Source organism: Lissotriton helveticus, chromosome 3_2, assembly GCF_964261635.1.
Source record: "Lissotriton helveticus chromosome 3_2, aLisHel1.1, whole genome shotgun sequence".
In the NCBI taxonomy this organism is placed as follows: domain Eukaryota; kingdom Metazoa; phylum Chordata; class Amphibia; order Caudata; family Salamandridae; genus Lissotriton; species Lissotriton helveticus.
In genome coordinates this window covers 399,891,006-399,909,268 of record NC_136062.1, presented here as the reverse complement: position 1 = coordinate 399,909,268, position 18,263 = coordinate 399,891,006, and the positions used below count along the sequence as shown (strand labels likewise).

The following is an 18,263-nucleotide window of genomic DNA, read 5'->3' as shown; positions in this document are numbered from 1 at the left end:
ACCATGCATGGCTGCATCTGCGTAGTAGCGCTTTGTCCATAATGAGCGAGCACATTCTGACGCCCTTTTTGATACATGTTTTAAATGCTGTCATGCTGGGATTGAGGACCCATAGATCACCCGCCGCCATTTCGCGAATAGAGTCTGTAAAAAGGCGGCCATACGAGCCCCCAAAGTTCTTCTGACTAATCTCCAACCAAACTAGAGACTCTAAAGTACCTATAGCTGCTTTTCTAAGTTTGTGACAAAAGTTTAGATATGTGCCGGTGTTGAAAGCCTCATGATTTAATAAGCCCAGTTCTAGCCTGATCTGGGCAGCAGAGGCAGATTTGGGCAAATGTAGCACTTTTTTGTAAATCTTGGTCACAAGTTGGTTCAGAGTTGTGTTTACCTTTCCCCTAAATATTTCATTACCATAAGTAAGAGTGGGTCCAATTTTTGCTCTCAAAATTTCCAGTAGGAATGAGAGGGTTGGACCGGACAGCTCTTTAGCAAGCTTAGATAAAGTAACCTGTAGGATCGTGGCTTTTACTGCAATTTCATCACGCTGTTTGGAGAAGTTACCCCTGGAATCAAAATGGACCCCTAAGTATTTATATGAGCGTCCTGTTGTTAGATTATTATTGTTATAGGACCACACACCGCCGCCATTGCGTTTCCTTCCAAAGGACACAACTTGGGTTTTCTTTAAGTTTACCTCAAGTTGGTTCTTAATTGTGTAACTGTGTAGCCTGTCCAAAAGCCTTTGTAGCCCGACCCGAGTAAGGCTGAAAAGAACCAGATCGTAGGCGTAAAGAAGTTTACTTATTGCTACGCCTCCAACCTTAGGGGGGTGACTGTTTATTTCATCAAGTGTGACCGGCAGGTCTGCAATGAACAGGTTAAAAAGGAAGGGGGCCAGCAGGCACCCCTGTTTGACTCCTCTGGTTGTCATGATTTTCCGTGAGAGGTGCGTGCCGGACCCCAGCTTCACCTGAAGTTTTTCAGGGATCCCCCATTTTTTCAGTTTACCCCATAGAGCTGCCCTTGGGACCCGATCAAACGCTGCTTTAAAATCAACAAAACAACAGTGCACAGATCTTGATGATAAAAGCTTTTTGTCGATGATTATAGACAATGTAAGCAAGTTAGTCTGGGTCCCTGAATTGGCATTAAAGCCTGTTTGGTTCATTGGTAAAAAATCACGCTGTTCTGCCCATGCCTTCAGCTCCTTCAGAAGAATGCCTGCATAATGCTTTGCCACGATGTCAAGGAGGGCAATTAGTCTGTAGTTGCTTGGAGTGGCACGGGAGCCTGATTTATGGATTGGGTGGATTATAGCCCCACGCCAGGAATCTGGAACAGTTGAAGTCCTAAGCACAAAGTTAAACAAGGTGGTTAAGTGCCCCGACCAAAGAGCTTTGTTGGATTTGAACAGTCTCTGAGGCAAGCCGTTTGGGCCAGGGGCCCCGTCCGATCTTGCTTTTGACACAGCGTTGGCGACCATTTCTTCGTTGATCTTAATGTCATCTGTAGAATAGCCTGCACAGTTTGTGTTCTTGCGCCTGCAGATGCTTTGGGGTGCTACTTCCGCTTTAGAGGAGCTGCTACCTGTTGTCACTGTGCTTTCCGGGGACCTAAAGTGGTCAGTCAGTCAGGTGGCCCAGTCTGATTCCTGTATGTTTGCCGACCCAACTCTTGATGACCCCGAGTTGGAGCGGTTGATCAAGGCCCAACATTTTCTCGCATTGCGGTTTTTGCTTTCCCAAAGGAGCTTGGCCCATAGCTGGTTTTGATGTAGACGTTTGTCTTTTTGTGAGGCCATCCAGAATGATGTTTGCGCTAATTTGTACACATGACTGAGATCATTATTTTCCTGGGGATTTTGTAAGTGCCCGCAAGGCGTTGTTCCTGGCTTTCTTCAGCGCCCTCGACTGGGTTGAGAGTGAGAACTGCCGGATAGTGCTGGCATTGTGTTGGTGCTGTTTAACAGGAAAAAGCGTGACCAGTTGTAAGCAGAGAGTCGTCCATATGGCAATCGGGGAAGCCGTCTGATTTGTGACCCCATTGATAAGAGCCAAACTTGTCTTCATGATGTTAGGGCTAATATCATCGCTCCATTTTAAGCGCCTCAGATTCTCGGTGTAGATCCCAGTACAAGTACTTAAAGCAGATGTATGGTACTTCGGCTTTATGTTAAGAGTGATGACCTGTGGACGGTGATCACTTTCCCGTCGTGGTTGCATGCTAAAGCTGGCCAGATGATGGAACAGGTCTGAGTTGCAAATAGAGAAGTCCAGAAAAGTTTTCTTGTGCCCGTTTGTTCAGGTCCAATTTGGGGGGGGGGTCGTCCGGTGTCTTTCCGTTCATTACAAGGTATCCAGCGCTATAGAATTGTAACACGAGGAGCTCACCCAGGGCACAGTGGGCTTGATTTGGAGGCTTAGATTGGTCTGGCACCTCCAGTAGAGTAAATGGAGAAAGTCCGTCATGGTCTGTAGGTTTGCCCTGGAAGAGATTTGTGTTGAAGTCCCCCGTCACTATGCGGTATGAATCGGGGTGGTCAACGGCCAAATAGCTCATGATTGTGGATAAGCGTGCCAGATGTCCCTTTTTTGTCCATGTGCTTGGGTTGATATACACATTGAGGAGAAGGAGTGAGCGTTGCTTGGACCATGATTTCGGCCGCGTTCGACACGGTCAGTCATCCTACCCTGATTTCGAGGTTGGAAGAATGCGGGGTCAAAGACAAGGCCAGGGATTGGTTGATCTCCTACCTGGACGGCCGTCAGCAACGGGTTTCGCTACCTCTCTTCAGCTCAGAGGAGCGGAGTGTGGGACAAGGAGTACCCCAGGGCTCAGCCATCAGCCCCATATTCTTTAATATTTACCTCCGCCCTCTAGTCCAGCTCATTAAATCATTTGGTATCTCCGCATTTAATTATGCGGATGATACCCAGCTGGTCTTCTCTCTGGAGGGTCAGGATGCAGTCCCATTGGAGACTTTCCACCGGTGCATGCAGGTCACAGCGGAATGGCTCCGTCTGAACTCGTTACAGTTCAATGGAACCAAGACCGAGGTTCTGCACTGCTCAACTGATCGAGTTCCCCAAGATCTCCCTGCTGACTTTTGGCCCCCGTCTTTTTCAGAGACAGTGTCAGCTGCACAATCGGCACGCAATCTGGGCGTCATTTTTGGGCCCAATCTGCAGCTAGATCTGCACGTGAATAAGACCACCTCAACGTGCATGATGCTGATTCGCATGCTGCGCAAGGTTTTGCCCCTTCTCCCTGAGCAAGCCAGACCAGAAGTAGTGCGTAGTACCATCTTAAGTCGACTTGACTATTGCAACGCACTGCTTCTGGAGGCCCCGTTAACACTCATGGGCAAGCTTCAAAGGGTGCAAAATATGGCTGCCAAACTTGCCCTTTCCCGTCCCTACCATAGCTCTTCCACGGCAGCGTTGCAGGAACTCCATTGGCTTCCGGTCCACCTACGCGTACGCTACAAGGCAGCGTGTATTGTGTTCAGGGCTATCCACAGCCTGGGCCCATTCCCTCTGCGGCGTATGTTTGCCTGGTACGTTCCATCTCGCGCCCTGCGTTCCTCGTCGTCCAGGTTACTTGTAGTCCCGCGCTTCCAGAGAGTGAGGATGGGCGGTCGCTCGTTCAGAGTAGCGGCGGCCAAACTTTGGAACTCCCTGCCCTTATCCCTGAGAAGTCTTGAGGAACTCTCAGCCTTTAGAAAGGCTTTGAAAACTTACCTTTTCCCTAGGTTGGGTTGAGCCGTTGCTTTGCTTGGTCCATGAGTCAAAAGCGCCAGGATGCCCTTGGTGGTGACAGGTGCGCTATATAAGTATACCACAATACAATACAATGATTTAATTTGAACCCCAAGTAGCCAGTCTTCCTCAAAGTTTAGCGGAACAATCGGGCCTTTTTAGGGTATTTGAAACATAGATTGACAGTCCCCCTTTTGGGTGGCCATAGCGGCAGACTCTAATTCCTGGCTTCCATATTTCAATGAACCCTGTGACTGGTGAGCTGTGGGTGGCCCATGTTTCTTGCAAGGCAATTAGTGCATGCCCGTATATGAAGGAGTGTGTCTCTAGATTGGTTAATTTGTGCTGGAGACCACTGATGTTCCATGAACACAATGTGAAAATGGAGTCTGTCTTTGTCACAGATTTTTGAAGGTATGGTTGTACCGGTGCTTTGTGGTTTTGATCCACTGAAGGCACATCCTGTGGTCAGACTGTTTTCCCGCATGACAGGACGGCCGGAAGCCATCCCCATCCCTGGATGTTGTCTGGGTCGTGTTCCCCAGTAGAGAGGGGTGTCTGTGTTACTGTGATCCCCAGGGTGTGTTTTAGGATTGAGTAAGGCTTAGTTTTATTGCCAGCTGGGAGACTTTCTGCTATTGTTCCTACTCCTGGCCGATTTAAAAACACTGAGGGGTAGCCAGGGGTGGAGTAAGGGTAAATTCTGATGCCCCAATCCCGGAAGGTGGCTTTGTGGTCCATGAACACTCTAGCCCAGTAGGGTGATCTAAATGACACCAGGGTTGCCTCAGAAGGTTGAGAGCCCCTTGGGGGCAGGAATACAATTGAGTCTATATCGTCCGATAGTAGTGCTTCAAACCCCGGGATGTCGTTTACTAGTTTTAATATATTTGACCTGTTAAGGGTATCATACCTCCCCCTTGATTTATATTCTGGGACAAATAGGATCGAAGTATGTTTTAAGTCACTTTTGATCCCTATGAGGCTGTGGATTTTGGTTGTGCCGGGGGCTTTTTCGGAGGGGACCCCTAAGTCTACTCTTTGATGGGGAAGAGGCTGGTGTTGAGATCCTGGCCACGTTACCTGCCTGGTTTGCGGATTTGTTAGTTTGTGAATGAAGATTGTTTTTAAAGGAGTGGTATCGGTATTAAGTTTTTCCTGCTCTGCCAGAGGAGATTGAAGGGCTGATTGGGAATGTAAATCAATGCCTATGTACCTCGAGGTGGGAGGATCATTGAGTGGTGCCCTTGGTTTTTCTGTATCAAGCTGCGGATCTGGTCTCTCTGTTTGTACAGGAGCCCCTACGGGGCCAGATGGGATACTAGGGGCACGACCTCATGAGGAGGGATTTTGACGGGGACTTAAGAGTAAGCCCCCTAGTGGGTCATTGTGCGCTGCATTTATAAGGGTTGGAGGTGGTGATGAAATGCTTACACCTGCCTTCTTAGAAGTCGTTGTGAAGACGGGAAATAATTTCTGGGGGGCGGATGTTTCTTTGACTTTAAGTTTATTTCTATGTTTGCGTTGGTGTTTGCGCTCTCTGGGGTGCAACCTGCCTCTTGCTTGTTAGAGGCGAGTGGTCGATGGGGCTGTATCAATGGAGGCTGGTTGCCTGATGACAAGTCTTCCGCCGTCCTCACAAGTCTTCCGCCGTCCTCTCCCCCTCTACCTCTCCCCCACTACCTCTCTCCCTCTCCCCTTGTACATCTCGCACTCTACCTCTTTCCCTCTACCTCTCTCCCTCTCTACCTATCTCTCCATCACTCTTTCTACCTCTCTCCCTACCTCATTACCTCTCTACCCCTACCCCTCTCCCTCTCTCCCTAACTCTCTCTACCTCTCTCTACCTCTACCTCTCTCTCTACCTCTCTCCCTACCTCATTACCTCTCTCCCTACCTCATTACCTCTCTTCCTCTCTACCTCTCTCTCTACCTCTTCCTCTCTCCCTCTACCTCTCTACCTCTCTCTACAACTCCATCTACCTCTCGCCATCTACCTCTACCTTTCTCCCTCTCTACCTCTCTCCCTTTCTACCTCTCTCCCTCTCTACCACTCCCTCTCTACCTCATTACCTCTCTGCCTCTATCTCTCTCCCTACCACATTACCTCTCTCCCTCTACCCCTCTCCCTCTCTCTACCTCTCCCTCTCTCCCTCTACCTCTCTACCTTTCTCTACCTCTCTCCATCTACCTCTACCTCTCGCCCTCTCTACCTACCTCTCTCCTTCTCTCCCTTTCTACCACTCTCTCTCTAGCTAACTCCCTACCTCATTACCTCTCTCCCTCTACCTCTCTCTCTCTCTCTCCCTCTCTTATCTCTCTCTCTCTACCTGCCTCTCTACCTCGCTCTCTCTACCTCGCTTTCTCTGGCTCTCTACACCTCTCTACCTCTCAACCAGTTGAATTCCGGTAAGCCCAAATCATCAGTATTTCAAATCTGCGCATGAAACGTGGGTAGGATGAGCCATGCAGCTCAGACAGGGATGTTATTTTTACATGATTTGTATTTAACAGAATTGGGAAGCAGGAGAACAGTCTCACAGTTGAGATAGGGATTCACATACACTGGCGACTGCTTTTGAATTGCCTTTAAAACCATTCAAAGATGGCTGCAGCGTCTACGTGGGATGCGGTGGACTAAGTGGCAGCCGGAGCCTGATAGCACTGCTTGTTTGATTTAGAAATCAATATGATCTAAGCAAAGGATTTGGAGTATTGTGAATTGAATTCCACAACTATCGAGTGTAACTTAAAACATTAAAACAATAAATTTGAATTAATCAAACATAACCTTTGGATTATGTTAATGAATAGCATGTGTTTATGCTGTATTATAGCTGAAGTCTCCTTGATCACATGTCAAGAGACTTTCTGTTAGTTTAAGTTTGCATTTGAGCAACCACAGTAGCACTCTTTCTTTGTGTAAATTGATTATCTGGAGTGCATAAAAGTAACTTGCTACCTAAAGGCATCACATTTTTGCCATGAAAAATAACTCATTTTGCCAAATGTGGCTACTGCCGGATTCTGCCCAGGGTTGGCAGCCATCCGAGAAATTTAACAAACCAAGATATTTCTGAAAGCTAGACACACAAGGGAGTCAATGGTGGTATGACCTGTGTAGAGCCCACTACATTTTCTAACCCAGAATGTGCTACAAACATTGGTTAAAATCACACACACACAACCACTCAAGCAACCGCACATACAACCACACACACACACAACCCCACACACAACCCTCTATCTATCTATCGCCCTCACTCTATCTATCTATCGCCCTCACTCTATCTATCTATTGCCCTCACTCTATCTATCTATCGCCCTCACTCTATCTATCGCCCTCACTCTATCTATCACCCTCACTCTATCTATCGCCCTCACTCTATCTATCGCCCTCACTCTATCTATCGCCCTCACTCTATCTATCGCCCTCACTCTATCTATCGCCCTCACTCTATCTATCGCCCTCTATCTATCTATCGCCCTCCCTCTAACTATCTATCGCCCTCCCTCTATCTATCGCTCGCCCTCACTCTATCGGACTCACTCTATCTATCTATCTATCTATCTATCCCATCACCACAGCATCACTCAGGGGCACCACAACATCACTATGCGCTACCACAACATCACTCAGCGCCACCACAGCAACAATCTGTGCAACCATTCAACAACAACTGATTCAAATATGTTCTCTCAATGTTTCAAGCGTTATTACAAATGTCACAAAAAGATGTTAATATTTCACTTCTGTTCTTGGATTTTCGTCACAATAAAATACACTGAACATAATCTTCACAAATGTTATTTACAAAAGTTTAAGCTATTGCCATTATAAAGTACAATAACTTTTATTTAAGTATTAATTATTAAAAAAAATTAAAAGCCATTGTTATTTGTAATATCACGTACATAAACACATATTGCATTACAAATGCTATAGGTGTCACATTTGCAAAAGTTATAACTATTGGCATTGTAAATGACAAAGCTATTAATTTCACTATTTTCAAAACCAACACATAAATAAAATATTTGTCATTTTAAATACCAATAGCTCAAACTTTCCTATTGCATTGCAAATGCTTGTTTTAATAAGTCTTCAGCCATGCCCCTTCTTTAGCTAAATCCTGTTTAGTTTTGTATCAATGCCAGATGACATCCCTCAAATACTCCTCCTCTGATCTATAAGAAGTTTAAGAACTCCTTAGGATGTTTGTGACTGTTATTAGGCTTACCTGCTTATGGGAAATGATTATTTTGTGTTTATGGCATACAATGGCGGCGTTACGGAAGTCAGAGGGGCCTCAAGGAGTTGGGTTTACATTGCTTATGGCCTTTGACCGTTCTTATTCAGACTGCCTTTGAAATATATGTGGTGTCCCTACTGTACAGATAATCCTTTCTAAAACATGAATCATTTCAGTAACATGACCTTAGAAATGTTTTTAGTAGGAGTGACTCTTGAAAACAAAAAAGTGTACACTTCTTTTGTTGTTAGGGAAAACAGTTCATCTGTGAAGCCATCGCAGCTGCGCACTCAGATTTCTTAGCACCTTTTAAAATGATCGAGCTGCTCCTTTGCCTCAATGCCAGATTGGGCCGCCTTGAGAAAACACTGGATCAGGAGTTACTCGAGACACTGCGCTGTTCAACTTCAAACTGCGCGAGAGAAGAAGCGGTTCTAAAGGACTGTGAACTAGTGAGTGATCAGGAGTCCATTATTAACCAGAGATTAGCTCTTTGGTGATTTCCCCCTCTTTTGGTATCTTTGTTCATTGTGTTTGGGTGGTGTATTCCAATATATGTAGCTGCAAGGACCGGATGTCCGGCCTTAATGAACATTATGTTGAACATGTATCTCTACAGGTTCGTCCACCTCAACCCAGTTTGTGGTCTAGGAGTGCTAAGTGAAATAATAAAGGGATTTGGAGCTCTTAAAATTCCTTTTTTGTTTCCTTGGATCAGAGTCCATCTTTAATGCAAAGCTGCTCGGTCTCAGACTTTATGAATGAAGACGCATTGTGGAAGGTGAGATACCTCATGGGCTAACGTAATTCAAACAGCATCCCTATATACACTATTTGTTTATTTACTAGTTCAGTTGTGATTTGTCCTTCCTGTTTGGGTAAAGTGGTCTGTAAAATGTGACTGGCATGGCAAGGCTCCCTGGTTCACAGTACTGTGAACTTTGACATTTGTATGGGTGAAGTACAACTTTCGTCAAATTCAAAAGTGACAGATGGCCGTGCCCCAATTCACTATCTAATCCCCTCCCTTGTGGTTGGAACCAACAGCTTTTTGATAACATTGTTATATTTGCATAAACAGTAGTAAGGTATTGCATTGAAACAACGTTATCCAATTGAACACTCTGTCATTTCTCTATTATAGTTCAGTTACAATTTCATCCAGCCATGTAAACTTAATAACACTAAACTTAAATTCTGAAAAACAAGCTTTCGCAAAATCAGTTGCAATAGGCACCGCTTGAACCCTAATTCCAAAGCATTAATAATGCTAATATAGCCATCACTGTAATAGATAAGTTCATCTAGTGATGTTTTGCCATTACTGTTCAGTATCTTAAATAATCAGCCCTTTTGTGTCATCCAGAGTGCAGTCTTACGGCATTGATTTAAACGGGTGGATCTCACATGTTGTGACGTTGTACTGGAGACAAAGATGGGCTTTAAAGATTGTGGTCCCTTTTGGTGCAAATGGCATATCCTGCTAATACTTCCTACACTATGACCCACACTGGTAGTCTCAATAAGGAGGGCACTAATTGTTATCCTCATTAGCTTTTTAACTCTCTGAATCTCTCACCATCTCATCCCTCTTCACAAAGATCCTTTGTGCGTATTAAATTCATCATCATCATCATCATCACGAATCAGCATTTATATAACTTACAGTGACTGTCTTGCTCCCATAGTGCTGGTGTTATGTATATCCTATGAATAGCAAAAGAACCTGAGAACCTAGCATGAGGCCCTTCCACCTCGAGCCTTATTGTGACATTTTGGTACTTAGTAATACTTTATTTTTGCTCGAAGATAACAGCTTAGCTTCTAATGCTGTATTCTGGGTGTGTAAGGTTGTATGGGTCATTCTGGTGAAGCATTTATGTGGAAGACGTACTAGCTTGAAGAAAATACAAAGAGTCACTGTCAACATATATAAAATTCTATGAGCAGAGAACACACGATCCCTCATCAGGCCAGTGAGGACCATCAGTGCTCTATTTTGAACCCTGCAGACAGAGTAAAAGAGATCGTGGGAGAACAGAGTACAGAGTCACTGAGGCACTAAATACTATAGCTCTGTGTTTGTTATTGATAGATTAATGTTTATAGAGAAGGATGGTGTGCTGCTCCACTACAAAATGACTTGGAGTTGGTTTAACCTCTTAACTTAAATATTGACAATAGGAGAAAGGAAAGTGTGAGTCATTCTTATAACCTACCAGGAAACAATTTCAATATGGTCACAAACAACAGTTCAATTTCCTCAAACCTTTTTATGGGTAACATTTCCAGTCTAAACTGTGGAGGGAGATGAGCTTATGCTCAGTCCATATAGATAATTGTCACTCAGCGATGCTGATGCTCTTAGACCTTTCTGCAGCTTTTGACACCATCTCCCTCTCAGTATTAATTCAAAGACTGGAGGAGATAAGTGTTGGGGGAGGGTCCTGAGATGACTACTGAATTGAGTGAGCGTACCCATGCGGTACAGCTAGAGTCCTTCTGTCCCCAAACCATGGACAGGGGAGTTCCACAGGGGTCTTCTGTGAACCATGCCTTTTATCATCTATATGGCCCTTCTGGCCCAAGTGATAAAATCATTTGAGTTTGAGGTCATCTCTTATGCAGATGACACTCTACTCAATATCACAAGAGGACCTAATCCAGACTCTGATAAAAAGAGATTCTGGAACTGTATGGATAAGATCGCCTCCCAGTTGCAATCCAACTGCCTCCACCTGCACACAAGTAGAACTGAGATTGGGCTCTTTGGGAAAGCTCATGCTCTGTCGTCGGATGATTGGTGGGCTCCGGGCCTGGGCCCAGCTCCCACCCCAAGAGCAACAGCTACAAATCTTGGTTATTGAAACTTATTCTATGAGGGAACCTGTGAACGCCATCACGGGATCCTGTTTTGGAGTCATGCACCTCCTGAGGTAGGCCTTCCACTGGCTGCTGCTGCAGACACAGAAATCCCAAGTCCAGGCCCTCAGAATTAGCCGCCTAGAATATGGGAATGCCCTAATGGTATCGATGAATGAAAAACTGACTTCCAAATTTCAGGTGGTTTAAAACACCACTGCTCGGCTAATTAGTCATCTTCCCCGCTCGCCCTCAGAACCTATCCTCAGATCCCTCCAATAGTTGGCCAGAAAAAAAATGGGCCGTGTGTAAACGTCATTGTCTGGTCCACAAAGCCTTGTACGAAAGTAGCCGCCTTATCTGCAGGGTACATTACTGTGGTATACTCTTACTCAGTGTCTTAGCTCCATTGGCAAATTCCAGCTACTTCCTCAGCGTATTTATACCACCGAGTATGATGGGTGCTCCTTCTCAGACTTATCCCCCCAGCACTGGAATCTGCTCCCACTGCATCTGTGTGAGTGTACTGACCTAAAACGGTTTAAGGAATCCCTCAAGATCTGGCTCTTTAAGCTGCCTGACACCTTCCACTCTGAGTTTGGCCAATATTTGGAGCTGCTTTAGCGCCGAGAGACCCCAGCTGGTGTAACGCGTCTGCTTTATAGGCAAACTTAACATAACATGTAAAAATCTTGTACTTTGAATTTTGAGCACTAAAGATATTGGTATCTACTGTCATAGCTAGTACATTGCACACTTCAACAGAGTATCTCTCCCAAAATAAATGTGCAATTGATTTTGCAGCAATTTTCTCAATCTTTTCTAGCTGAGGCTATAATTCTTACCCAATGAGCCATGTCAGGGTGTCTGTATATGCATAAAATAAGACTGTTCTGTACTCAAAAGGTCTCTCACACATTTCTCTCAGCTTGTCAGTCATCACAAAGTACACTAGCATGACTTTACTTCTACTATGCTATATAACAATGTTAAATAAATGACTCAAATAAATCTTGTAAACTTTTTAGCCAGGTTGGACCAAACATGCATCTAGAAGAGCAGTGAGCGAGGCATACAGGCGCGACTCCTTCGATAAAGCAGAGGAGCGTAGTCCACTGCTTTCAGAGCAGGATCAAGGAAAAATAAAAACTGATAACCCTGTTTTTATTAAAAAAAAATTCACTACGGGGCTAGGTTAGGGCGGGGATGGGGTCACAGGAGGAGGAGTGGGGACACAGTAAGTGGGCATTACTGTTTGGCCTGCTGTCTTGACCCAGCTAAACAGTCTTGCACACTTTGCATATTCCCGACCAGGCTGCATTACCCAGCCTGGTGAGGAACAAGCCCAGGCTCTCATTCCCCGTCTGAGCACAGAACCATGGCGTCTAGACCAATCACAATGCTGCATTGCAGTGTTGTGATTGGCTTAAGAGAAGGAGCTTGGGTACTTCCTGCTTCTGTCGAAGCTAAGGAGAAGTGGGTGTGGGAAGGGACAAAGCGGAGGAGAGAAGGCAGCTGGCAAAGGGTGTTTTTCTTTGTCTCCACGACCCTCCCCCTCTTAAACACCCCGCCACCCCCGTTCCCTGCCAGCTGCTATTGGAAACATATTTTAACAGTTCCCGCTTTAGAGGGGTGGTATTCAGAGAGTGCAAAGGAAAACCAAAGGAAATGATGGACGGAGCGTTGACAATACAAGCACTCACCCCCAGTCAACTGATCTGGGTTTAATCCATCACCATTCTTTAGCCCACTCTGCCCCCCAGTTCAGACATGGCCATATGCAAATCAGTCTGACCCTGTGCCTCATGGGAACAGTCCAGTCCGAACTGCCAAACCTTCCCTGGACCGGAAACAAGCTACCGAGGACCGGTTTCTGGCATTTCAGCCGTCTTCAGCCCGGCTTGCTTGAATCCAGTGGCAAAGTGAGCAAGGGACTCGCGTCTGAGCATACCCTGCCAACTTATGGCGAACAAAGAAAAACCAAAGGAAATGATGGACGGAGCGTTGACAATACAAGCACTCACCCCCAGTCAACTGATCTGGGTTTAATCCATCACCATTCTTTAGCCCACTCTGCCACCCCAGTTCAGACATGGCCATATGCAAATCAGTCTGACCCTGTGCCTCATGGGAACAGTCCAGCCCGAACTGCCAAGCCATGCCTTCCCTGGACCGGAAACAAGCTTCAGAGGACCGGTTTCTGGCATTTCAGCCGTCTTCAGCCCGGCTTGCTTGAATCCAGTGGCAAAGTGAGCAAGGGACAAGGGAGTGCAGCCTTTCTATAGTAATTGAGGTTGAGTTTCTGACGTGATTGGGCTCTCAATGAAGAGCAGCGCAGAAAGTGAACGCTGTGTGTTGTACAGGCTCGCCCACCTAATTGGGCTTGCCTAGCTGGGGGGAGTGTATTCTCTGTAAAGAGTGGCACAGACAGCCCTGGCTGTACGTAGTAGGGGCTTGCCCACCTAAGGAGGCTTGGATTTCCGGAGTGAGTGAACTATATTCATAGTCTGCACACTGAGCGCAGACTGCATAGTAGGGGTTCCTGTATTTTTGGAGGGAGTAGGCTCTATGCACAATCCGGGCTCAGTGCTCAAATTGTGCATAGTATGGGCTTGCCCACCTTATGCAAACTGACCAAAACGCGACCACTAGGCTGATTTGAAACATCCCATATCGCCATTCGATTACACCCCACTTGAAGAAGCTTCACTGGCACCCAGTGAATAAACGTATCCAGTTCAAATCTCTTGTCCTGGCTTTTAGAGCGCTTCAGGAACGTGGTCCAGCTAATCTTAGAGCTCGACTCAAGCACTCTCAGTCCAACCGTACCCTTAGATCGAATTATCTCCGCCTCTTGGTGACTCTCCATTTCCGCCAGTCCAGAATGGGTGATAGAGCATTTTTGCAGTGATTACTGCCAAAACCTGGAACACCCTGCCACTCTACCTGCGTGTGGCCGAATCTGAAATTATTTTCCGACGTGTTCTGAAGACCTGGCTGTTTTCTAGCCTTTAGCCCCCTACTGGTACTTGCATGTGCCGCTGGTCTTAGCGCCGGGACACCCCCTTTGGGGGTAGCTGTGCGCTTTATACGTTTCTAAAATAAATTAACATAAATAAATGGGGCTTTGGTCTCTGGTGGGAGTGGACTCTACACTCAATCCACTCACTCATTGCAGACTGTGCATATTAGCGGCTCCCCGCCTGATAGCACTTCCAAGTCTGGAGCGAGTGTGCTGTATGCACTGACTGAGCTGGTGCAACATTATTTTTCATGTTGTGTCGCCATCAGTTCCTTTAGTCCTGCGGGACTCCCGCATGACCAGCGAGTCAGATTTCTTTTATTGTTGTTTTGACTCTGCAACAACAAATATCTATACATTTTGTTTCTCAAAAATGACCCTACAGAATTACACCAAATCCCAACAAAGCATTCTTTCTGCCTAAAGATCTAGCTTTCTTCCAAATTTGGTGTAATTCTGTCTAGTCGTTCTCGCTGTAGCCTTTTCTAAAGTTCCTATGGGAAATTGCATGTGGAAAGCACATTTTGGTAACCCCCATTTTCTAAGCCCCATTTTCTAAGCCCCCATTTTCTAAGCCCCCATGTGACATATCACCCCAAAAGTTCTAGGAAGAAGCTGGAGTGGGTGAACTTTTTTTTGTTTTGGAATGATTTGTGTAGATTTGTCAAACCATGCCAAAGTTATTAGCAAAACAAAAAAGGTTTTTCCTATGGAATCTGGGTCCTGAATATAACTACATAGTGGTGGCACCACTATATAATAAATAGTAGACAGTATTCACCTAGTCCTAAGTCATAGTCCAGTTGCTGTGGGAATCTTAAGTGTACCAATACAGTTAGTAACGATTAATCTTTGAGCCAAAGTCTTTAGCAAACAATTTAGAACTCACTTATGTCATAGTAAACATAAATCCAGTTGGTCAAATGCCTTGGGAACTTTGATTAACCCCTTCGATGCACGCATCGGCCAACAGCCGTCGCGGGCACTACCTTGGTAGTGCTGCGCACATCCATTGGCCGACACGGCCCTGCCCACTTTTTCAAACCGCCGCACCGCGGCGGAATTTGGAAAGTAGTTATCATGCAGTGCAGTAAGACAGCACCCTTCGACAGCAGACAGTCAGCATTGAGCACACTCTAGGTAATTACCTATCATCTGTCTACTGCACTGAAACCCAGTTTGTTGGGTTGAAAGCACCATTTGTTTTCTATCCACAGATCCAATTCCTCTAACAGAATTTAAAAAAACAACGTTGCCAGTGGGTAAAGAAGATAATGGGCTACTCAGATCCTAACAGTTGAGACCAAAAGTTACCCCTTTTTTATGTTCCTAGTATTTAGTGGCCTTTTTAAAAAATAAAATGGAAATTATTTTAGTATGTTTGATATACCAATTGGGCCCATGGATGTCCCTCTGTCTGACAGCTCCATTCTACTAAGTGCGCAAAAGGTAAACTGGACTCATCCACTGGTGATCCCTGTGTGAAGACTATTTATGTATTGAGAAATAATTCTTCCAGTTAAACCAACTACCATGCTTTTCCAGACCAACCATTACTACCGGCCAAACCTGAAGCAAATCGGCTAGTCCTTTTTTTAGGGTTGCTGAATTTAAGTATCGTCTCCTAATTCTTCTGATTACAGTTTACTTTTTTACTGCAACAACCCAGTGAGGGAAGAAATGCTTGTATTAAAATCAGCCTCTGACAGTCGCTCATGCCATTTTTCTTTAAGTTAGGTGCCCTAGAACCAACATGGGCCTGAGTCTCACTGCACCATAGGACTCAGACTGTACCTCACTCGTATGGCAATAGGCCAAAACATTTTAGTGCTGCTGATGTTGCCATCTACAGGAGAGCAATCTTGGCAGTTCGGGCTCCAACCTTTCTATCTGAGAGGATCTAAAACTGATGTTCTTATGCATGTCTCTGATGTAGCATAATGGTCCCAAAAAATATGGTCTTGAATGTTCCTACAGTAATTACCAGCAGCTGAGATTAATTCAAGGACTCTACCCATTCGTTGTTTGGTTTCCATTTTCCCTTTTTAGGTTTACTTTGTTTCTTTACTGAATCCTGCCATGAATGCCCCTAAAAATATTCAATCTAAATCTTTTCTTTTCTAGCTTCACAAAGTTCATTTCTGATCATCTGCTCCCCTGCACTCCTAACAGTTGCCTGCTCTCCTTCCTTACTTTGTGTCTGGACAGGCGTCAGTAAGGTCTCATCTGCTTCAGAGTCCCTAACAAAGTTTGCCATCCATTATCACTCTGGCTTTTGCGGACTAATGCTGTCCCACTCCAAAATTGCATCACCCAAAACTATTTTTTCAAAGCTGTAGAAACACTGTATTTATGACACCTGATGAAGCAATAGGCTATTTTTCCTTGTATTGTAGTCTTTCGTTGATTAATCTCTCTCCCTTTGTTCTTGGATGCCTGCATTTACCTTTGTTCCACTACAGAGTTCTTTGTGAACCTCTAAATATCTTCCTGTAGCCTGTAATAGGTTTTAACTCCAAGGGACTCTGTTCCTTTGTGTTCAGTCAGTGCATAGCCATATCATGGTACCATCATTTCCTTCACACTCACTTTATTTTCCATCGACATGATCTTTTGTCAGCACTGCATTCTGAGAGCTCCCAACATACTGTTCACATTCTTCATTGTAGGTATCAAGCCTCTGATCGCTGTCTTTATTTCAGCGAATCTACCCTTCCAAGCAAATGACACTTCTAGCAATACAGCCATACACTCCTTCTGACTTAGTTTCCAGACTTTGGGATTGATCTACCATTTTCTGTCAAATTGTATTCTATTGAGCTTGCACTTCTGTTATTTGATGCTAGCTGTGCAACGTTGGTGACGCTAGTGGTGAGTGACTTCTCTAGTTTGTTTTGATCTTTGGACACCAGGCTCAGAAAACAATTACTTCTCTGCTTCTTTTTCTATTTCTTACACCTGTTTCCCCAACTGGAGCGGGATGGAGGAAGGCCCTGTGTCAGAGCTACATGGAAAACCTTCATTTCAAACTCAAGCCATGGGTGTCCCTATGAATAACCCAGTTTGGTTCTTGCTTGAGAGTTTGCAACCTCTCCATTCTCATACTGTACAAAGTACCCACCTTATTTCTTGCATTATTATCTCACTGCTGATGCCAACTTTGTGTCCTTGTTGCTCACAATCCACGTATTATAGACATGGACTGCTGCATGCGACGCTGCTTCACCATGTGTACACCTGTCTCTTTTGGCCACTCACCGGGTCCATGGCAGGCTATTCCTCCCTGCCTGTTCCAGGGAGCATCACACCATCCGTATTGAGCACAAACCTGTACTACTGCGAATCTCACTGTGGTGATCCATTGCTGAGGTAGGTCTCTGGAGTGGGAAGGATCCTCCACTCGCACTTCATTTGTTTGTTGTTTTTTATCCTTCTTAAAATCTGGTTTGTTTTAGTTGTTCTGAAGTGATTAAGAGTTAGGATTGCAGAGGAGATGGCATGTCAGCAGTTTCTCCATTTTTTTTACATCTAATGTTCCTTCCTATTGTGGAAGAAACTTGAAAATAAATTTGACATTATCATGTCAAGTCACATCTTATAGCTACACACAAATCACTTTTTTCTCTTTGTAAAGGGATAGAGGAGTAGTCAGATCTGGGTTAGCCTGTGGGTTTGCAGATGGTAAATTCCGATGAGCCCTTGCCCCAAGAATGCCTAGCAGGAAGGGAGAGGATGTTGCTCCTTTATGACTACTGCATTTACCTAGGAAAAATGCAATCAATTTGATTAAACAAGCTCTCAGGCCACTAAAAGGGCTATTAGGAATAGTAAAGTTGACAGTAAAAGTCTGTAAACTGGACTATTCGTAGACACGCATGAAGTCATGAGCAGGTGGTTATGCTGACCTTGAAGATTCAGACTGCAGTTGTAGCACTAAAGCTCGTGATACAAATGAGATGGATTGGGACTCTGAACTTTAGAACCGTGCTATGTAGCCAAACTTCACTGCACAGGACAATCGTTGGTAAAAATTAATATACCTAAATGGCCTTCTTGGCCCAAAGAATGGTGCCGGGCTACTTGTCAGATCTAGTCGTCGCAGATATGCAGGAGACCGTATCCCTTTATGACAGCTGTGTCTCTCAGGTCTTCAACTATTAAATCATTCAGAATTCGGAAGTGACTAGTTTTTTGGTCCTTGCTCCGCCTGTCTAGAATCATCTTCTGTATCGCTTCAGTATATTGCATCACTTCCGTCTTTCTGAAAGCCATGAAACCCTGCTCATTTTCTACAGGTCTCTTAGGAGGTGTTTTCTTCATCCCAGCACCAAGACATTTTTAGAGGTGAAAGAGTGCTCTAGAAAT

The 18,263-nt window shown here is 45.0% G+C and overlaps 1 protein-coding gene across 6 annotated transcripts in view; it reads left to right on the top strand.

Annotated features, from left to right (window-relative positions):
- APIP (APAF1 interacting protein) overlaps positions 1-18,263 on the top strand; it is a 420,872-nt gene that overhangs the window by 68,879 nt on the left and 333,730 nt on the right. For 3 of the 6 annotated variants that reach the window (XM_078684314.1, XM_078684312.1, XM_078684313.1), the window contains exons 2-3: positions 8,266-8,466; positions 8,733-8,795. The exons of 2 other annotated variants lie outside the window; for them this stretch is intronic. In XM_078684314.1, coding sequence (XP_078540440.1) covers positions 8,329-8,466; positions 8,733-8,795 — 201 coding nt within the window. In that variant the 5' untranslated portion in view covers positions 8,266-8,328. Of the gene's footprint in view, positions 1-8,265; positions 8,467-8,633; positions 8,796-18,263 lie in introns of those variants that run through there. One more of the 6 variants, XM_078684315.1, reaches the window with a different exon arrangement.